The following is a 22,577-nucleotide window of genomic DNA, read 5'->3' as shown; positions in this document are numbered from 1 at the left end:
CTTGCATACCTGAAAAATTCTCTATAGGAATTTCGAGGGTGTGTGAAGTCTACCAATCCGCACTAGGCCAGCGTGGTGGAACTAACGCCTAATCCCTTCCAGTAGTAGACGAGGTCCGTGCCCAGCAATGGGACAGTATATAATACAGGGCTGATATTATTTTATATATATAAATCGACTATGACCCCTTAGGTATATTATTGAGCCAAATGCCTACATAGGTAGAAAAAATCCTTTATTAAGTGTAGTCATACCCTGTATGACCCTTTATTTTGTCATTGCGTTACTAAATGAAACCACATACTCCTCTTCACCTTTGCTGAAATTGAGCCAAAAATTATCCATTAATAATTACTATTTTCACGAAAAATCCTAGTTTTAGATTTCAGATTTTTTATCATTTTGTAGTTCAATGCGAATATAGCGTGTGCGTGGGTGTATTTCTGATTGAAAGTATAATGTTGCCATTGCAACGAATTCTTAAGTAGTCGTAGTGGCTTTAAGGCGTGTAAAATTAAAATAATTTTTTATTAATATTTATTTTGTTCGAAACTTACACTTTTTTATTTTACATCTACGGCTCAGGTAACTTATTTTAAAGTGTTATTTACAATACGATAAGTATGTAGTTTCATTTAGCACCCCGATGTCAAAATGACCCTGTATGAGGCAACAACATAATTGAATGTAGGAAATTTATGTAACTTATATTTAAAGTAACATTTTTTTTCGCAGGTTGGTGGGCGGTGTTTAAACATGCTACGTGTGTTATAAGAATATTAAAAATACAGCAAGAATGAACCAAATAATAATAAGTTACTGTTTGCCAGTTATACTACTTATCTCCATCATCGACGCATATAATATAAGTAATGATGGTGAGTCATAGAATGCAACTAGAAAAAAAGAAATAATAAAAAAAGACTCATAATTTATTTATTTATTACACACAAAACAGGTTATAATCGGGTGCACATTGTATACAAAATTGCTTAAAGTTTCTTAATATATTTTTTTGCACGCAATCGTATAATGTTGTGGCTACCTTGTTGAATATAAATCTTTAGGATAGTATACTATCATCATTGTACTAATGTCGCGATGTTCGGAATTGTGTTCAGTACCTATGCGATTCTATTGTTACAGAAAAGAATCGAATGTCCACTCATTGTCCCTCATTTTAATATCCATGACATTATTTAGGGGATAAAGTATAACGTAACTTTTGATGATCCATCTATAGATTTAAGAAATAAATCATGAAGAAGAGTGTTTAATATGAGTAAACTAATATAATTACTAAATCATGTACCAATTTATTGATTTCTTTCTAGGTGAAATGAGACAACCCAGAGGTAGTGGAAGATTTGTTAAACTTTATTCAGGAGTTCGACCAGACCCAATCGTATGTACCGATGAGGGTTTCAAGGGAGATCCAAACGATTGTGCCGTTTTCTATAGATGTACAAAGTCTGGAAGAGGAAAATATATATCTTATGGGGTAAGACACATATATGTATTTTAAATCGGTAAACATTAGTAGGGTTGTCTAGAAATCAAAACAAAAGTATGCTTTAAATTATAAAGCGTTTATTCCAATTTAGTCTGTTCTTAAAGCCAAAGTTACATTGGTCAATATCGTGTCGAATATTAATCATTAATCATATTATTTACAGTTTCGGTGCCCTCCTGGTACTGTTTATGATCCTGATACAGAAGTTTGCAATCATCCACAAAACACAAAGCGTTCTGAATGTGGTGGAATAAAACAAGTTACTTCACCGCATTACGAAGTTAATGTTATCAATGAAGTACAAGAAGTTCCTTCTCCTATTAGTACTGTTGTTCCTGTTTATACCCCACTAACAACAGTAAAAGTATCACTGGCACCAGCCCACCCAACAATTAGTCAAAAACCAACGACAATTAAATGGCAAAGTTCGACATCCACAACCATTCGCCCCATTTCTACAGGGCCTAAAGAAATAACTGCATACCCTTGGATTTCAACATCTGCAAATAACCTTCAAGTCACATCATCTTCATTTCCTAATAGTCAACAGAATACTCATGAGGATATATGTACCACCGATGGTTTCATGGGAGATAGTGTCAATTGTCACAAATTTTATAGATGTGTTGGTAACCAACGAAGTGGATTCACTAAATTTGAATTTTCATGCAGTGAACCAACAATATGGGATGATGACATACAATCTTGTAATCACCCATGGGCTGTCAAAAGAAGTAGATGTGGAAGAAGTAATACTCAGAATCATAACATGCATGGTTCTATTGGGTCTAACACAATTCTCGGAGCGTCAACGGCTAATGTGAATGCAATGGTAAATAGCACAGTGAGTTCTCCTAAGGAATCTGATAAGACTATTCAAAATCAGTTACAAATTTCCTACGGCACTAAAGTACATCAAAGTCAAACGCAAATTAGTAATAATCCTATAATACAGAATCAAACACAAATAAACTATGGTGATCGATTAAATAAGAGCGATAAGGATAACAATAAACAAAACCAAAATCAAATAAGCTATGGGGCCGCTGTTAGCCAATCACAAACTCAGATTAGTTATGGCAATGAAGTTGTACAGACACAAGTTCAAATTGATCATTCGAAACAATCAAGTCAATCACAGGTTCAAATAACCGAATCAACAACACCGACAACTAAATCAACTAAAACTCAAGGTCAAAAAGTCACCGAAAATAAGCCAAACGTGAATAATACGTGCTCACAAAGTGGTTTTATGGCTGATTCAAATGATTGTAAGAAGTTCTATAGATGCGTTGACAATGGTAGAGGAGGTTTTATTCGACATGACTTCTCATGTGGTGAAGGTACGTTATGGGACCAATCCATAGAAAGCTGCAATCATGCATGGGCTGTTAAAGAATGCGGAAGTATGTCTTCTCGTCCTATTAGTCAGGAAACAACTACTATTTTATCGCCTTTGTCGACTACATATACTTATTCTACAACAACCAATAAATCTATTGAAATTTATAGTTCTTCCACTACTGAAGTAACTCAGCCTGAAGACTTTGATGATACTGGTTATAATAACAATCACGTTACTTCATCGTCCGTAAGTGTAACGAAACCTACAACAGAAATAATACACCATGTTGATACTGAATGCGTATCGAGTGGTTTTGTAGGCGATGCTAAAGATTGTCAAATATTTTATAGTTGCGTTGAAAATGGTAAGGGCGGTTACACAAAGTATACATTTAAATGCAATGAGGGCACGTTATGGGACGCTGATATTGGTGCGTGTAATCATGCATGGGCTGTTAAACGATGTGGTGGAAATGTGCAATCAACTAGTATTGAAACTACTTCCATAAAACCCACCACAACAACTTCAAAACTAACAACTAGTCTCTATACCACTTCTTCAGAAAGTTATTTAACAACGAAATACAACGATTTTGATACGGGTTATGGTATTCATAACGAGCCATCATCACCATCAACGACAAAATCGACAGTACCTCCACGGGATCAAAATGTCGGAAATGAATGCCAATCTAATGGCTTTATGGGGGATAATAATGATTGCAAGAAGTTTTATAGATGTGTTGATAATGGGAATGGAACTTATATTCGTTACGAATTTACTTGTGGCGATGGAACTGCATGGGATTCTAAAATTGAAGGTTGTAATCATGCGTGGGCAGTCAATTGTAAAGACAATGGTATTTCAATTAGTACAACTAGTACTACTGAGGCAACAACTCAAAAGAAACCTGTAATTATTGACGAGGAAAATGAAGGTGGGTATAATATGCCAGAAAGTGACAACGACATTAGTTTATCTACTCAAAAATCAACATCTACTATGAAAATAACAGTTTCTGATATAAATAGTAGTACTTGTAAAAAAAGTGGATTTATTGGTGATACATCAGATTGTAAAAGATTTTATAGATGTGTAGATAAAGGAGATGGGTCGTTTATTCGATATGAGTTTACTTGTAGTGAAGGAACTGTTTGGGATCAGAAAATAGAAGCATGTAACCATGCAGGGGCAGTAGAAAGATGCGGCGGTTATTACGAGGATGACCATGGTATAGCAACAACCTCTGCATACAACGTAACCATGAGTGAGGAAAAACCAGTACACGGATATCCTACACCAGGATACCCTGAAAACGAAGATGGGTATAGTAAAACTACTCAAACAACGACAACTATAACATCAACCCCAATCACATCCTCTTATTGTAAAAAAGATGGATTCATTGGAGACGAAAGTGATTGTAAAATATTTTATAGATGTGTTAATGATGGTAAAGGTGGTTTTATCAAGTACGAATATAAATGCGGTGAAGGTACGGTTTGGGATCAGAGTATAGAAGCATGTAACCATGCATGGGCCGTTAAAGAGTGTGGAGTTAGAAATGAGACTATACATGATATTAATGACAGTACTTCAGAAACCATGCCAATTACTTCATCGGAACATGTTTCCTCCTCAACAGAAAAAGCAACAACTACAACTGATAGCGCCTATGATAATGCAATTTCTGACAACTGTGAAAAGGAAGGATTTATTAATGATAAAAAAGACTGTAAAAAATTCTATAGGTGTGTAAATAATGGACACGGAGGGTACAATAAATATGAGTTCACTTGTGGAGAAGGGACTTACTGGAATCAAATTATCCAAGCTTGTGACCATGCTTCCTCAGAAAACCCTTGCAAAGGACATGGAAATTCTATTGTCACTAAAGAACCGCAACACGTAAACGACGAGCAGGAAACTACCACAAAACTTACTGTTACATTGACAAGTACAAGTCTGGGAGTTACACCTGACTCCTCAACTAAAACACCTCAAAGCATCGGGGTGGTGTGTCGCTCAGAAGGATTTTTCGGAGATTTACGTGACTGTCAAAAGTTTTATCGCTGTGTAAATGATGGTAAAGGGGGATATAACAAGTATGAATTCACTTGTGGCGAAGGTACTATTTGGGATCAAGAACAAACAACGTGTGTGCATAAAGCAGAAAGCAACAATTGTTCATCGAGTTTTACCGAAGATTCTAGTCAACCTGATAAGTCACAAGAAAATGATAATTTATATACTACCACATCGACTAAGCAACCTCACCAAACATCTACTCAAAAAGAAAATACATCACAACAAACATCTACAGAAAATATTTTACCAGGATCTTATGAATGTATGTCAGAAGGATTTCATGCCAATCCTCAAGACTGCAGGAAATTTATTCGATGTGTTGATAATGGTAAAGGAACATTTACAAAATATGACTTTTCTTGTGGAGAAGGTACAGTTTGGGTACAAAAATTGTTGGCTTGCGACCATGATGATGGATCTTCTTTTTGTCACGCGCAAAGTGAATGGACTACGAAGTCCCAAATAATTACGGAAATAACCACTCAACCAAACACTGCATCAAGTGCTACTACGACTCACATTCAAACTACAAATAAAAATGATGACAATTATCACACTGAAAACACTAAGGCACCTCAAATAATTAATGAAGATTGCCAATCTGAAGGATTTTATGCTGATAAAGATGATTGCAAAAAATATTATCGATGTGTACCAAATAATGGTGGGTACACGAAGAACGAATTTATTTGTGGAGATAAAACAGCTTGGGATACAAACTTACAAACTTGTAATCATGATAGCTTTGTTAATAGGTGTCAAGGATCTTACCAACCTAATAATCAAACAGAACCTGTGATACATGACGAAATATCTGAAACAGCGGAAAGCAGTACTACTAGTACAACGCAATCGTCAACTACAGAATCCAAGGATACGGAAAATGGGGCAAGTAAAGATACCTGTAAAAATGAAGGCTTTTTCGGAAACACGAAGTTCTGTAACAAATTTTATAGATGTGTCGATAACGGTGAAGGTGGTTTTACAAAATATGATTTCAATTGTGGCGAAGGTACTCTATGGGATCAAGATTTGCTTACGTGTAATCATCCTCATGACGTTGTTAATCCTTCGTGTACCGAAGGTCATGGTGAAACAACGGAAAGCACAACTACAACTTCTGGAACGACTTCTACTTCTACATCAGTAACACAGAACACTCAATCAACAACGACAGCAAGTTCTAGTAGTACAACAACGACACTGGCTTCTGGAAGCACAGCGAGTTCAACGGAAAGTTCCACTAATTGCACCCAAGAAGAAACTTCAAAAAAACCTGGTAACAAAAATGTTACATGTGATAAAGCAGGGTACTACCCTGATCCAAGTGATTGTAAAAAATTCTATAGATGTGTTGACTGGGACGGCAAAGGTGAAAAATTCTCTGTCTACTTTTTCGAATGTGGTGAAGGTACTATTTGGGATCCAGCATTAGATACATGTAATCATGAAGAATCAGTTTATCCTCCACGAGATTGCAGTAATCAGCAACCGCAAAATACTACCGAGTCAACCACTATTACAAATGAAAACACCACTACTCAACAATCTACCACAAATGAACCAACAACAACTCAGCAATCGACTACAAGTGAACAAACGACGACTCAACAATCGACTACAAGTGAACAAACGACAACTCAACAATCGACTACTAGTGAACAGACGACAACTCAACAATCGACTACAAGTGAACAAACGACAGCTCAACCATCGACTACTAGTGAACAGACGACAACTCAACAAGCGACTACTAGTGCACAAACAACAACTCAACAATCGACTACAAGTGAACAAACGACGACTCAACAATCGACTACTAGTGAACAGACAACAACTCAACAATCTACTACTGGTGAACAGACAACAACTCAACAATCTACTACTAGTGAACAGACGACAACTCAACAATCTACTACAAGTGAGCAAACGACAACGCAACAATACACCACTGAAGAGTCTACAACAATAGGGAGTACGATTCAACAATCTACTACTGAAAGTGAAGGAACGACAGAGTCAACAAATTCTAGTACAACAACAGACTCGACAACAACTTTAACAACCGATGAATCAACAACTGGATCTACCACAACTGAGTCATCAGTACAAACTACAACGACTGAAAATCAGACAGAAACAACAACTGTAAATAATTCCAATTCATCTTCATGTCCAGATACTGATGACGGCCAATATTTATTCGTGTGTCCAACATCTTTTAGAAGACATCCCAAATATTGTAATCTATTTTATCAATGCACTGAAGATGACGATAGTCACGAAGTAAAGGTCGCGGTATTTAATTGTCCCAATAACACAATTTATGACGAAAGTAAAATACAATGTGTGGAAGAATATAAGGCTGAAAAGAAATGCGATGGTGAAATTGCTTCAAGACGTCGAGTTAAACGATTAGGTGCAAACTACAAAGAACCCGTGAGTAATTCATTAACAGTACTTAGTATAAATTTTTCTCATTTAATACATATTAGAAATTTCTATTCTTAATCTTTCTTGCAACTTTTAAGACTTACAAAGTTATTAATTATAATCAAATTCATAATACTTTTAATATTCCGAACTAGTAAGTTTTTACATTTTGCATTAATTCATAATGTCATATTTTAGTGGATAATTGGATTAACAAAAGTTTTATTCCGGTAAAGTGGACAATAAGACACAAATTCAGACTTCAGATTCTGAAAAGGCCAATATTACTTTGCCCAATCTGGAGATCGAATCCAATGCTTTGTAACCGACAACCGTATCGCATACGCAATACGATTATGACACCCAATAGTCAAATATTGTATCAATATTATTATGATTTAATTTGGATTCTTTTGTTCTTTTACAGATCGTGGTAACAAAAGATTCACAAAAATGTTCAACTATTGGGCATATGCCTTTCGAAAAGAACAGTGAATGCTCTCCCGCATTCCTTAAATGTGAAAAATCTAGATCTGGTACATTACGAGGCTTTGTACATCGGTGTCCCCAAAACTACTTGTACTGGTCCATAAGTAGAAGATGTGAACGAGAAGAAGTCATAAGAGACTGCAAACGTACCATCAATAACTGGAGTGGTAGATGGGAAATACCAATAGATAGACATAACGTTGCTTGGTAAAGAACGTATTATAAATATTTTAGTAATATGTGTGATTATTAAATGAAAAGTGCCTTGTGATAGTTTGTAAGTATTTGTGCAATGATGTTTAAGTAGGATAAGAACTTAAGTTTATGAATGTACATATTATACCTTTACTATAATATTTTTAAGCATAATGATGTCTTTGTAAAAATATCAGATTAATTCACGCAAATAATGAAATATGAAGAGATAGGACAGTGTTCGAAAACATAAAACCTAATTTACATCTAGTCTCAAAGATATTGTGAGCGAAAATCTGATATTCCATGAAGTTACTTGTGATCAAAATATTGTTTGCAAACGACAATATTTTGAGCACGATTTTTCAATACTAGAATTGATAAGTTTCAAGCAATAAATTATTTGAGAGCACAATTCATTTTATTATAATTCCACGATATGCAGGTCTATTAGTTACGCATTTGATTAACGGAGCGAGAAAGAAGCCATAGGCATATGGTTAAGTCCTTGTAGTTAATAATATGCATTACACAAAACTATGTCCACAAATATAGTTAATTAAAGCATTGAAATAAGTGGGGTTTGATATGATAAATAATTTTATTACTAAAGTTTACAATATTATTAAAGACAGCATACCAACAATAAAATACATTACAATAGAATTAATTCTATACCACTACACGAGGATAAAACTCCATTACAAAATATTGACAATTCTTTAACAATAAAATCAGATAACTTGTCATCGTATCGGTAATGACTTGCGTCTATAAATATAGTCCCCAAAAACGCATGACACGCTGTTTCAGTTGCTAATAAATTGCCTTTTATATCAATTGTTAGATGTTGATCCCCATTATCATTTTTTGATGGATACTGCAGGGTTCTATCATTTTTCGTTTCCTTTATGTCGTCATTTACTTCATTAACTGGGATAATCAATGGTTCTATTCGTTTTTCGTCTGCTGCTAAAATATTTTTTCCAGTTGGGATATTATTGTCTTTATTTTCTTTTATATCATTAGTTTTTAAATGGTTTTTATTCAAAACAATTTGGTTTAAGACATCCTTAGTGTTGTTTTCCATAGAATCTTTATCTTTGTTAGGGACGGAATTGTTATGGTAAAAGTACTCTAAAAATAATGGTAGCATAGTTAACGTAGATGTATCATTTTTGCCGGACACGACTTGAATTGTTTTGTTATCTTCTTGGAAACTACTTTTATTATTGGATAGCCTTGTATTCATATCTCTCTTGCTTACAGATTTACTTTTATTATTTCGAGTGATTTTGTTGACTGTACTTTGTACATCTTTAGTAATAAATGCAACATTTTTGCTCTCCACCTCAGATAATATTTCATCGCTTGAAAAATCTAGATTATTTTCGTGCTCTAAGGCGTTTATAATATCACGAATATTGTTCACTTTTTGTTTTAATTTATGATGGCTCACATTCTTAGAGTTTTGAGATTGCGTGTGAGGGGATTTCACTGTTTCAGAATGACTAAAAGTTTTAAAAATATTTTCTAATTTCTTATAATAATTGGGGGAAGGTGTTTGTGGCGTCAAAATTATGGGATCAAAAGTAATACCACCTTTATCCCATATAGATAATGCACGTATTAAAAATTCAATTATTTCTTTAGACAACGTTCGCCAATATTTGCTAACCGGCGAATTATCCATATATTTTGTCAAACTTATGTATTCAATTATAATATTAGTTGCTGTAGTCTCTTCACTTTTGGTTATAACGTTTTTACCCCAAAGGGAATTTAAAGCGTTTGCATTGTTTTCTTCTGGATTAAATTCTGGCCTATCCATCGTGGTGTCGTTTACAACTACAACTAGATGGTAATTAAATGGTAAATATTTATTTGCTAGTGTTTCAACACGTGATAAATGTTCCTTCAAATCTATTTCTTTATCATCGTTAGTAAAGACGTGAATGAAAACATTAGGAAATTTGTTCCCTTGAGTTATAAACGGGACGGTGTTTAAGCTCCGTACGTGGGATCTCATTGGTTTAAAATGTGCTGTTGGAAGAACGGAGAATGCAAACAAGCTGTTGTAGAGTATGAACGTCATCAGACAAATCATGACTACTCCAATCCACCAGTAAGTCAGGAAACTGGACCAATGATCTGTAAACAAGAGGTATTTGTATTAAGAAAATTATTAACGTTATTTAAAAATTTAAAGAGTATTGTTTGATGCGCCTGCGCATTTATGTGAAGAATATTAGTTTATCCACTTGGTAGGGTTCTCATTTTTGTTTATTATAAAAATGTTACCAAGAGGAAGAAAGAAATACCGGTTGTATGACCATTCAAATATATAATAAAATACCGAAAACCTTACGTGAACTACCTTTTACCTATTTATTAATAGATTAAAGAAATGGCTCATAGATAAATGTTTGTATACGAATTAAAGAATTTTTGGCATATAAAGATATAGGTATATAATAGTAACCACCAGATAAACATGGGTTTTATTGTTAGATATAATATAATAATATTATGTATAGAAATTCATGTAATTTGTATGAGTAAACTATACCTAAAAGAGAATAGATATAAATAGCATGATAGACCATTTATACAGATAACTAATAATAACTGTAGAAAACAAACATTTTTTTTCTATTATTAATAATAGGTAATTTGCCTAACTAATTATAAGTACGTATATATTTTTTTTTGCATACCGTTAAAACGGTGAAACATGTTGCACATGTAAGATATTTAACATCATAATTTATACCATGTTTTATGTAAAATAAATTGATTTGATTTGATTTGAGGTGAAGTAAAAGATCACTGACGACGCAGACCTCAAAAGGAGAGAGGTGGTGAAGTGATGCGACTCGCTGTGTTGCCAGGTTCCTTTTTATTAGTAAGGCGGTGCTCCACACACGTTGCAGTGACAAGTGATCATGAACAATGAGATTAGATAAAGTTTTTCCCAACCTGGCCAGCGTTTGAGGATGGCGACAGCTCCCTTCACGTTACTTCTGGCGCGTCCCTTATACTTCATATGGCGGTATTGACGTTGGTAATGAGGACTGTGACGTTCCTCATCAGATAAATCATCACAAAGCAATGGATATTGCTCACGGTACGTCTCACTCATCCCTATCCATTGAATTCACTGCAAAATATGAAAACAGATATCGTTAAAAATATATTAGGTACATATTGATTTAGTTATTTATGAACTGGCAAAATTAGTATTTTGATTAAAGATAGTGATTTATAATTAAAATATTTTCAAAATAAAATAAAATGTGTCACTGAAACTTGTTATTTTTGTTATTTTTATATGTCAATTGTCAACCATAGACCAAATTGCAAATGAACTAAAGTTTTATAAGCAATTTGTTCATTTCAAATTAAATGTATAATTATAAAATAATTTAATGTTTAATTTAGATTGTAATAGCATTGGTAGAGAATGTTTTCATAGCATTATGTTTATTATTATTTGATATTATGATTCATGCTGAATATTTACATAATGCAAACAAAATCTTTTCAAAATAATTACATGAGTTGAGAGTGATTATCCAGCTGAAGTCGGATCAATACCTATATATTTGGATTATTATATTTAAAACTGCAAAATAAAATTTAAAAAAGACGCAAGTTAATAACAAGATCGCGCCTATTTCGCTAAAACATTAAGCAGAAACGCGACTATAATTGTCCCTCACTGTGCTGAGCTTATATAATTTCTTTGATATCCCAATTTTCAATTTGTAAGCAACTCACGTGTATTTTTAAGCATTGGAAGATACATGTAACGGTTTGAAATAAAAAAACTCACGCATTCTCTCATTGTATATGCTCCTGGGAATCGAACATTAAACTATACGTTTCACATAAGTACGCAGATGCTAGATTAGAGCCCATTAAAACAATTATTTTGGAATTTTGTTGATATGGAAGGATATTAATTTAATTGACAACTTACCCTTAAATAAGTAAAACAATCACGAGTGTATCTGTAATTGTGTTATTTATGTTAAACAACCATAAGAACATGAAATAATATAATTCAAATACAGAAATTAATTTTGCCTTTCCTACGGCACTTTAAAATATGTAACGTCAGAAAAACTTATTTTATATATTGACTTAAACATAAAATAATTCAAATTTAAAAATATTTTTTTTTTCAATGATTCAATTAAATAAACACGACACACGTAAGAACAAATCGCGATTTAAAATTAAAACTAATGTGGCAAAGTTGACATCCAACATCCGCAATAATATAAAAAGTTAAAATCTGGCTGTCGGTTTGGTCACTACATTTCAATAAGGAAACTAAATTAACTAAAGGTATTTCTGGTCTATGTAGTGGTATTATAGTGGAATATTATACTATATACTGAAATAATTTTCCATTCGAGATATTGATGTGTAAACAAGGAGCACAGCGCAATGCGCCGCAATATTTTTTTGTTTAAGCTTGATATAGGCAAAGTAACAGATGGTTCGAAAATTGTATAAAAATAAATTCAAAATTTTAAAAAAATAAGTACTTTTTAACATTTTCAAGTACCACCTATACATTAATAAAGAGATGGTAAACTCTAAAAAATATTAATAGAAGTAATATTAATAGTAATAAAAATATGAATAGTAGTTTTAGTTTTACAAAACTTTATATTTAGTACATTCTACTCCTGGACTGGGTTTAGACAGATAAATATGTCTCTTGACACAATACTAAGGTTACAAAATAAAAATAGATTTCGATGTCTAACATTCTCGTAAATGTTAAAACATTTAAAACATAATAATTTTAAGCAGCAGGCAAAGTTGCGGCTTTAACTTGTTAAAACATCGCCATTTGAACGTTTACGTTTTCCGCTATAATTTTGTTGATTCAACATCATTTCGTTTCACGTAAAGACGTGACTAGTGAGAATGATTTTGAATTGTGCTGGCCGAGCAGAAAGTTATGTCAAGGTAGCTTACGTAATCAGAATGATGAATTGTAAATTGATTATCTTATTTTATACTTTCTTGAGGAATACATGTGAGATTAATGAGTATTATGCTTGCTACATTTTTAGGCAATCCCGCAAACTAGGATAAATTATTTTAAAAAATCTCAGGATTTAGCTTGAATTTTAACATCCCTGCACGGTTAAGATCATTTTTGGTTCTTTATTCCTGCACGTTGGTAGGTAATGCTAGAGGTATTGCATGATACCAACATTTTGATGTCCTATGTAATGTGCATAGTGAGTACGATTCGATATAGCCCTAGTGATACAAAAAAAAAATACTTCAATAGTAATGAACATGTACTTTTTAAAATCACAAAAAGTCTCTTCCTATAACCAATGAGTGCTTGTTAAATTCAATAGCACAAAGGATTTATATCGAAAATTATTATCGACATATATTATAATTCTCTTTGCACTCGACAAAGATAATAATTTACCGTCATTTATTTTAAAATTAGAATGTCTTCCAAATTTTACGCTTCTGTCTAAAAAGTTCTGTAAAATTTTTACGCATGGTCCTTCATATTGGTTTATGTTATATTTAAATGAAAAATCGCTAATAAATCACATAAAGGTAATGTTTTTTCTATTTTCTACTAAGTTTATTAATACTATGGTATAAATTTGTATAGAAACTTCTAAATATTTTGTACACTTTCTATCCAGAATGATGGATCAGGCACAATCAAAACAAGATGAACAATACCCTCTTTTAAAAGTAGAGGGGGTGGAGGGGATAGCGGTTATTCTCAGAGTCCTTCGACTGTTGTGGCACCAGCGTGGGGCGTCAACTGTCCACCTAAGCAGTCTTGGCTTAGTCGCTGGCCGGGTGAGTCCCTTTATTTAAATTCTTTCTGTTTTAATAGCTGTATTAAAGTATATATTTCATGATTGATTGTAGAAGCGAATTTTTTTTTACCTATATTTAGAGTTCAATTTTGATTCGGGTAAACCTGTCACTTTCTAATATTATGATATCGTCCGCCTTTTCAGAATTCTTCTCAGCCTGCTGGATGACGTTGATATTGCTAGGAATATCTTTCCTCGTATTCTATGCATTGGGTATGAGTGCATATCGACGACAACCTATAATTGTCATGAAATGCAACGAAACGAAACCTGCAAGTGACGTCTATTACTACCAGATCATACAACATGGCGTGTGCGTTCCCTTCGCGTTGTACTCCGATTATATTTCCACAATGGCAACGCAGTATCCTTCACTGCGAATCAATATTATCTTCTTACTCGATGATTCCCTTCCGGCCAATTTTCATAGTTCCAAACACAGTCGATTTATTAATAACCTTATTCCATACGCTAGTGTTTCGTATAAAATGAGACTGGAAGAAAACAACAAACGAGAAATAAGAGATTTCCAATCGAAGCACCCAAATGTGAACGTCAGTTTTATGCCGCTGAGTAAGTTTATGGCAAAGACGCCACTGAAGTTTAAATGGAGAATGATTCCGCCAACATATCTGCCATTTTACGCGAGAGTATTCTCTGTATGGCAGAACGGTGGAATTGGTATGGACTTAACCACTTTCAATGATCAATTCAATAACCACCGATGTATTGATCGAAAAGTCTCGGCCATTTTGACGCAACATAATGATGGAATTAAACCAGAGAATTATGCCAGCTCTCTGCAAGCGATAGAAAGAGAGGAGGAAAACGATATTCTTACTGCATTCTATACTATTTATCAACAAATACTGAATGAAACTCGGTCATTTTTGAATAGATCTTTATCATTTTATCCATTGACTACAGAAAGTAGCGTGCCTAAGAATATACCTTTAATTCGGACGCATAGAGACAAACGTCAAGTAGTGAAAAATCCTGCAAATGAAAATAATAGTTCTGTGCATTTCTTGAACGTGACGAATAAAAACGATTCTATTAAAAATACATCGATTATAGACTTGGACAGTAGTAAGTCTAAAGCCATTACACTAGCCACAAATATAACCGCTAAAGACAATAATAAAGGTATTCCTCCATCGGGAAACCAATACGCATCTGAAATAAACTCTTCAAATATACCCAAAATGGTGTTGTTTTACGATTTTTCTATTATTTCTGACGGTTTGGGACCGTCTTATATCTTACCTGACGTGGCGATTAAGTCAGATATAATAGAAGCACCTAAGAATTCTGCATTCACTCAATTCGTCAAACGGACTCCAGCAGCGTCCCGCGTTTTGTCAATTCATCCGGAAGGGATATTTTTTGCAGCATCTTCTCGTCTACATCCATTTTTAGGGCATCTTTTGACGAGCGGCTGCCAACGCATGCACCCCAAGTTTGTCATTCAGGACGTCCTTTTAACCCAATGTTCAGGTTCATTTAAAGACGATGCATACTGTAACAACATCTATATATTGTAATTGTTTATTAATGTTCAAAGTTTGGTATTTTATGTGTCTAAACTGTAACTTATGTTTGTGAATTTAGTAATAAAACTTTATTTATTATTGTAATATATATATATATATATTTATTTTTGGCATGCTAAAGTGAATATAAATTATTTGGTTATGGGAAAAATTCGACAAAATATTTTTTTATTTGCGGTCATTTAATTACACAAGCATGGAGGTAGGAAAACTACATTACATTACACAATTGCAAGATAAGAATAAATTAGGACCCGGGCCCAAGTGGGATATTGTGGTAATTTTACAGGGTAGTCCTAGATTTTATTACGGGGAAGGAGAAAATTCTTGACGGTCATCAATAATTGAAGGTAACACCTGTATGTTAGGCATTTAAATAAATAAATATAGTTCCTGAGTACAATTCATAGGTCAGTAGAGACGAGCGGTTGTTTATTTGTGTTTTTTCATGTATGGTATTCTTTGATTTTTTTTAAGATAAGAGTATTCAACGTGCTATTGAACGCGCACGGGACTAAGTTCTAATAGTTTTAAAATTAATACTTTTTGGTTAAGCATAAACTAGTTAATCATAGTATTGTAAGTTTCAGCACGAAAAATTAAAGTCAATAAATTGACATCATTATGAACTCGTCAAAATAATAATATTATTAATGTTTCCAAAAAGCATAAGTTATGTTTCATTAAATTCAAATACAACAAATTGGTATCAATAAAAATAATCTTAAAATTTTATTTAAACTTAAAAATTTACGTTAATACAGTTAAGGATACAGTCAATTTCAAAAAATTTAATTATAAAAATAATTTATGTGATGTTGGGCAATTCTTTTCATCTAATCCGTCATGAAGTTACCTTTCAACTTTATTTTGGGCCCTCTTCTAAAACCCTATTTGGGCAATACTAAAATGTTTTGCGGACATCCGACGTTTACTATAAGAATTTTTTACACTTACTTCTATGGGATAGTTGGTTTGGTAAGATGACTTCTCGTCTTTAATAATCTTTTGATATTTACAACTAATCAGATTCTAACTTTTACTCAACCTCGTGAAAAGTTGTAGGCATAGCGTAAACGTATTTATATACAACATGTATTGCAGTGTCTTAGTGCGAAACATTTAAGAAAACATTTGGGCGAGACACCAACTTCTAATATATCAACTGATGATGCTAATTCATATCAAAATTTTATGTTTGTCCACGATTTGAAGATAATCGCTGCGTCTATGGGACTGGTGCAATATTTTTGCCTTGTCATTGGATGTATTACCGTAAGCATTCATATCTTATAACCATCAATCCTTTTGTTAGTTGGTTATGTGTATCATCATTGGCGAATCGTCTCATCCAAGAATATTCTAACGCCGAAATGTTGTACGAATAAGGCAAGAATGAAAACATTTCTTTACCTACGGTATTACCTAGTAATACCTACAGCTACTCTAAGTGTATATAAATATAACCAAATCCCAATTAATCCTACTATTTTTTTTCAGCATAATCCAGGACTATTTTTACCTCACCTTGCCGGACAGCTGATCTTAGTTTCCGCAAAACTTTTCCATATTCTTTTATCACTGCCGCTTATTAAAATCAAGACTTTTGCCGGGCTGGCTCATAAAATAATATCTTTGAACTTGATGATATTTAATTGTCTTCAAGAGTTCTGTGTATTTCGACAATATTTGTGCATATGTGATTTGTAATAAATATTTACAATATTTTCAATAAAGCTTGATAAGATACCTTTTTAATTTTAGGCTCATAGCAAAATGAAAATAAGTAATCATACTACAAATTGCAGGTAAATCCTAAATCCAACAATACTTTGTGGTGCCATAAGAATCAATCGCATTACATGAATACTAAGGTCTGATATTGAATTATTATTTGTGTATGTGTTTAGAAGATGTGGTAAAGAATTTTGTCTCACGCTGATCAACTCAGATTAGGGTCTTAGACAAGGAATATTGTAATTAAAACTTTAATACCCTCTATAGTCTACCGTCAAGTTGGATTTGTATTATGATCCTAATAATATCTATTCATTATAATCTAACTGCCCGCTTCAGTAGCGTAGCGTAGTTATATTGAATGCGTAAACCATGCAAAATATTCACAAATCTGCAGTTTACTATAAATTATGACTACTAGAAATTCAATGGAATAATATTATGCCAGTATGAAGATACATAGTGCATTCGTCAGGTTAAATTATGCTTAATCTTTTTGAAATAAATTATTTTATTTGGTTCCATGGTGAGAGACATACTAAGCTACAGCGTGATAAGTCTGCGTCTTTAACTATAGTATAAACACCAATATCGCACTGGATAATAGTAATAATATCAGCCCTGTATTATTTACTTGCCCACTTCTGAGCACGGGCCTCCTCTACTATTAAAAGGGATTAGGCCTTAATCCACCACGCTGATCTAGTGCGTATTGGTAGACTTCACACACCTTCGAAATTCCTATAGAGAACTTCTCAGGTGTGTAGGTTTGCTCACGGTGTTTTGCTTCACCGTTAAAGCGAACGATAAATTTACAAAGAATACACACATGATTTTAGAAGTCAGAGGTGTGTGCCCTTGGTATTTGAACCAGGGGCCTTATTCTTTATTCCGCACGTTATTTGAACAGTGCGTAACAAGCACGTAACACAACGCATCATGTTTAGGACTATAGAAATTTGGCTTACAGAATACCATTCCACGCTCATTTCTCGAAGATAACATGACATGGCCGCGTTACGCGTTTACACTATCATACAGAATAAGGGCCCTGCGGACATTCATCTTGGCAGTCCGTTCTAGACCCAACTAGGCTATCGCCGCTATCACTACTATCGCACTAGTAATTTTACTTGTATTAAAGTTCTATACTATTCTGTGTCTGGGTGGGCTAGATGTAGGCAAAGGTTTGTAGGTCTTGAATTCGATTCCCGGATCGGGCAAAGTGATATTTGGATTTTGCTGCTCACTATTAGCCCGGAGTCTGAATTCATGACTAATATTTTGATAGGTTCGCTCCCTATTACATCATGGAACGGAACACACTTGACGAAAAGTGATTGCACGGGTTGCCATTGCCGGCTCGTTTATGTTAAATAGTTTAAGCACGTTAGTCCAAGCCAGCAATATAATTATTTGTAGAGTGCTTAGACCGGGTCACAGGTGGAGACATAAATAGTAGAGGCGGAGCATCCTAAAAGCTATGTGGAAGGCTATGGGAGATACCTGTCTCGGACATCCAGAAAACTTTACAACATAATATCTATATTTAGGGTTTTTACATTTATTTATTAGAAAAATAACATAAATCTAAAATAGTAATTATTACTTATAACAAAAACTGTACTAATTTACAAAAGGGAATCATTTGAATCAAATTAACAAATAATCATGAACACAAGAATAGCTAGCGAAAAGATTGTGAACGTTCCTCCGATCCAACAATTAATGACAGCCAAAAAAATATATCGACAACGCAATAGTCCATGCGAGATGGCCATTTTAAACCAAAGAGGATATAATCCTACGTTATAGTTGCAGCTAAACTACGCCTCCCGGTCTTCTAGTAATAATTTGCTAATTCTCTATTAATACTGGCGCATTATGATACTGACATTTATATTGTCACAATTTTTAAAAGCAATTTAGTTCGACATTTCCGTATTTAAAGTTTCCAATTTCCATCCTACTACAACAATGTGACTAATTCCGTAAATGTATACAAAAGGCAACACGTGTAATACTCTTATAAACACTGAACCTACTCGCATATCATGAGGATAAATTAGCAAAAGTTATGCATTATGGACAGCGAAAGTGTGACCCTGTTGAACCAACTTTGTACACACCATGAGATGCATCCCAAAACAGTAAGTTTTATGTTGTCAGTGTAAAAACATCACATTTTACTACATAATATTATATGTGGGTATGCATGTGTTTTGTATAATAATGTGATTGAGCAAACAGTAAATTTATGTTGATAGTTGGCTGTTTTATGGCTTTCCTTTGAGAATTCGACCCATTTCCATTAAGGTCCTCAAATCGGAAATTTCTTTATATTATGTTACAATTACAACTGCATGATAGTCTAGTTGAAAATGTAACAGTCTGCCGAGACTCCCTATGTTCATAACCCCAGGCTAATTGTATGTTAATTATTGTGGGCTTAAGGTAAGGTAGAGGTAAACAGCGACAAAACCTATGTACCTAAGAATTCTTCAAAAAGAATTTCAATCCGCACTAGGCTGGCGCGGTAGATTAAGGCCTAACACAGGGTTCATATTATTTAATAATTAAATAGTCATAATAATTTAACAGAAGACATAATATAACAATGCGAAGGTCAATTCATGGGAATTGGTACTCCCTAAGGTACGCTCTTTGATAAAGGTACCATTTAATTTTTAGATTCATTGTATTCATATTGTTTTAGAAGAGTAAGTGACAGTTTTACTCTTCATTACAGAGGCTAAGCGACGTCGGCAGTGAGCTGCGAACGTGTTCGCATGAAACTCCGTGCTCTTCTGGTAGCTCTGCTCGGAGTATCCATGTCTGCGTGCGCCTTCGCCTCACAGCCGGTCGAACTAGAACTAGATGATGATGATGTTGCGCAAAAACTTAACAACGTCAGTTTTGCTAGAAGGTAATCAGGCCAAGATGGTAATTATCATAGTCATATGTTCTAAATTATTGGTTTCTAGATCACGTCTCGTATTCATACCGTTTGTTTCTTTTTTTAAATCTTTTTTTATTGTTATATAATGTATACACTAGCAGGCGACTCACACGGAAGTAAGACATTTTAACCAATATTAGTTCCATTGCATAGTGTTAAGCCAATGTTGTATCTTTTTAATAAATTATACTGATACCACAGGCTAAAGATTTTTTTTTGAGAACCGACCGGTATATTAATTTAATAACACATTTTTAGAATAACAAAACCTACAATACGCCTGGTCATGGGTTATGGAAAGCTTAGCGCCTTCATAACAGCTGCTACTTCACTGTTGCTTCTCATAGCTGTCATGTCAAAGGTAGGTGCTCCGTTGGCTTATAAGGTACCGCAGAAAAATAAGTATGTTTCAATGCTCTAAAGGTCATGACATTATGAAGGTAAGTTTGAACAAATTAAACGTTTATCGTTTGCCGATATATTATTAATTTCCCAACATTATTAGGTAAACCATTTCTGTGAATCCGGCAATGCTTGTTCGCTTGGTCTCCACTCATTCGCAGGTTTCCCTCGGTGTTACTTACTCACATTGTATTATGTGTTTGATTATATAGCAGTCTTGGTGGCGAAGAGGTGCGCGTTGGTTGGCGGCGCCGGCGTTGTTAGTGGCGGCCCTAGAGGCAGCTTCGGACGCAAGCGACGCGATGCTCGCAGCGGCATTGCGCGGCTCCGCGGAACCGGCCCAGGTCATCGTGCAAACACTAGTCGCTGGACTGCTGGTCACTATCGAGATTCTTGTTTGGTACGATATCACTACTTACATTTATCCTAAACCATTTGATATATCAGTTATAATGTATATCTGCATACTTATAACTATACCTATAGGTACCTACCTACCTACATATTTATTACTAGCTTCCGCCCGCAGCTTCGCCCGCGTGGATTTCGGACTTCAAAAATGGAGGAGGTGCTCAATTTGTCGGGATGTTTTTTTAATGTATGGTGGTATGCAGGTGGTCCGATTGTCCGGTCAGGGTCTGATGATGAGATCCTGGTGAAATCGAAGGAAGCATATAGCATGATTCAGTATTCACGCGTGATGGCTTATTATTAGCGTATTTCATGTATAACTTTGGTCTTTCTAGAGCGATTTCTATGATTCTTTTTTATGGAATATTTAATAATGTTAACTTTTTTAATAATGGGTGGCTGAGAGTGTTATAAACGTAAGAATAGACAAATATAATGAGAAAGCTTCGAACTACTAAGCTATCGGGAGTTACACGTGTTATTGTGAGTCAACCATAAAAGATAGACATATGCTGTCGTGGGATACTTTTTATATAATTTTAAGGAGAACATTTCCGTCATACATGATTTCTGTGTAGCTTTAACCATTAAGGTTGCACACGCGACGGAAGCCTAAAAATGGAGTAACTTCTCCCGTTTTCCAAACATTTCCCTTCAATGCTTTGCTCCTATTAATTGTAGCGTGATGAAAAGTATACTATAACCAGCTCAGGAGTATGAAAAATAATTGTACCAAGTTTCGTTAAAATCCGTCGAGTAGTTTTTGTTTCTATAACGGTTATACAGACAGACAGACAAAAATTTTACTAATTGCATTTTTGGCATCAGTATCGATCCCTAATCACCCCCTGATAGTTATTTTGGAAATATATTTCATGTACAGAATTGACCTCTCTACAGATTTATTATAAGTATAGATTATAAACGTAGCATAGCTAATAATAAGATTACTTACTTTTAAGATAACCCACATTTAGATACTTGCAGAATACAAACAAATAGTCACGAATATGGATTTGTAACAGCATATTCGGATGTACCTATTCGATATTCATAATTCATAGTTATTTCTTCTATTTTAATAACACCAACATACAATATATAACCGCTAATGCACATATCGTATACGTCTCGAAAAACTCGACATCAGAAATCACCGTACTGAACGGATTTGCATAAAATTTAAATGATTGTAAAATCTTGTCTAGTAGATATACTTACCTACTAAATATTTTATTCACAATTTGATATAGTACGTATACCATTATTAAAAAGATCTAGAAAATTTTACAATTAGATATACCTATTTATGTAATTTTCCTTTCAGGTACTTTATAGCAAAATTTTTCGAATATAATCCACCGAATATTGAGGAAAGAGAAAAGGAAATTTTACCAATATCGCATCTGCCACAGAATATTATGTAAAATGCAATTGTTGATTTGTACTAAATTCATTTTATAAAATACCTACTTAACAATACCGTTCAGCTTTTTTATCTGAAAATAATAGTGATTATATTGATGAATATACAGTCCTTATTCATAGACGTTATTTATGTAAGGACGGATCG

General features: G+C 34.0%; 4 protein-coding genes across 4 annotated transcripts in view; 3 read left to right on the top strand and 1 right to left on the bottom strand.

Moving 5' to 3' along the window:
- The window catches only part of LOC115440405 (serine-rich adhesin for platelets), a 30,821-nt gene extending 22,346 nt beyond the window's left edge, over positions 1-8,475 (top strand). The window contains exons 2-5 of the mRNA XM_030164691.2: positions 736-878; positions 1,335-1,501; positions 1,677-7,385; positions 7,807-8,475. Of these exons, the coding sequence (XP_030020551.2) occupies positions 797-878; positions 1,335-1,501; positions 1,677-7,385; positions 7,807-8,079 (6,231 nt within the window). The 5' untranslated portion in view covers positions 736-796 and the 3' untranslated portion in view covers positions 8,080-8,475. The remainder of the gene's footprint in view (positions 1-735; positions 879-1,334; positions 1,502-1,676; positions 7,386-7,806) is intronic.
- Positions 8,476-8,645: 170 nt separating this feature from the next.
- On the bottom strand, positions 8,646-12,153 carry LOC115440406. Its single transcript, XM_037437950.1, has 3 exons — positions 12,046-12,153; positions 11,043-11,223; positions 8,646-10,214 (listed from the first exon to the last, which is right to left on the bottom strand). Exons 2-3 carry the CDS (start codon positions 11,203-11,205, stop codon positions 8,719-8,721), a joined length of 1,659 nt encoding a protein of 552 aa, XP_037293847.1. The 5' UTR covers positions 11,206-11,223; positions 12,046-12,153; the 3' UTR covers positions 8,646-8,718.
- A 4,220-nt stretch (positions 12,154-16,373) lies between these two features.
- On the top strand, positions 16,374-17,245 carry LOC119189120. Its single transcript, XM_037438000.1, has 3 exons — positions 16,374-16,473; positions 16,600-16,770; positions 16,996-17,245. The coding sequence occupies exons 1-3, from the start codon at positions 16,405-16,407 to the stop codon at positions 17,203-17,205; spliced, it is 450 nt and encodes a 149-aa protein (XP_037293897.1). The 5' UTR covers positions 16,374-16,404; the 3' UTR covers positions 17,206-17,245.
- Positions 17,246-20,008: 2,763 nt separating this feature from the next.
- On the top strand, positions 20,009-22,431 carry LOC119189099. The gene is made up of 4 exons (XM_037437920.1): positions 20,009-20,158; positions 20,450-20,552; positions 20,806-20,993; positions 22,332-22,431. Exons 1-4 carry the CDS (start codon positions 20,022-20,024, stop codon positions 22,429-22,431), a joined length of 528 nt encoding a protein of 175 aa, XP_037293817.1. The 5' UTR covers positions 20,009-20,021.
- The last annotated feature ends 146 nt before the right edge of the window (positions 22,432-22,577 follow it).

The sequence above is a fragment of the Manduca sexta genome, chromosome 12 (genome assembly GCF_014839805.1).
Source record: "Manduca sexta isolate Smith_Timp_Sample1 chromosome 12, JHU_Msex_v1.0, whole genome shotgun sequence".
NCBI classification, from domain to species: Eukaryota; Metazoa; Arthropoda; class Insecta; order Lepidoptera; family Sphingidae; genus Manduca; species Manduca sexta.
Note: the sequence above shows the minus strand (reverse complement) of the source record. Positions and strands in the feature narration are given on the sequence as shown.

What these genes read in the sequence shown, in the direction of transcription:
- LOC115440406 (XM_037437950.1), bottom strand. Translation starts at nt 11,205, where the DNA reads ATGAGTGAGACGTACCGTGAGCAATATCCATTGCTTTGTGATGATTTA. An exon ending in CATCCTCAAACGCTGGCCAG is followed by an intron (nt 10,215 to 11,042) that starts GTTGGGAAAAAC and finishes TCTTGTTTACAG; the next exon opens with ATCATTGGTCCAGTTTCCTG.
- LOC119189120 (XM_037438000.1), top strand. Translation starts at nt 16,405, where the DNA reads ATGTTTTGCGGACATCCGACGTTTACTATAAGAATTTTTTACACTTAC. An exon ending in TCTATGGGATAGTTGGTTTG is followed by an intron (nt 16,474 to 16,599) that starts GTAAGATGACTT and finishes CATGTATTGCAG; the next exon opens with TGTCTTAGTGCGAAACATTT. An exon ending in TTGTCATTGGATGTATTACC is followed by an intron (nt 16,771 to 16,995) that starts GTAAGCATTCAT and finishes ATTTTTTTTCAG; the next exon opens with CATAATCCAGGACTATTTTT.
- LOC119189099 (XM_037437920.1), top strand. Translation starts at nt 20,022, where the DNA reads ATGAAACTCCGTGCTCTTCTGGTAGCTCTGCTCGGAGTATCCATGTCT. An exon ending in TCATAGCTGTCATGTCAAAG is followed by an intron (nt 20,553 to 20,805) that starts GTAGGTGCTCCG and finishes TTGATTATATAG; the next exon opens with CAGTCTTGGTGGCGAAGAGG. An exon ending in ACTATCGAGATTCTTGTTTG is followed by an intron (nt 20,994 to 22,331) that starts GTACGATATCAC and finishes TTTTCCTTTCAG; the next exon opens with GTACTTTATAGCAAAATTTT.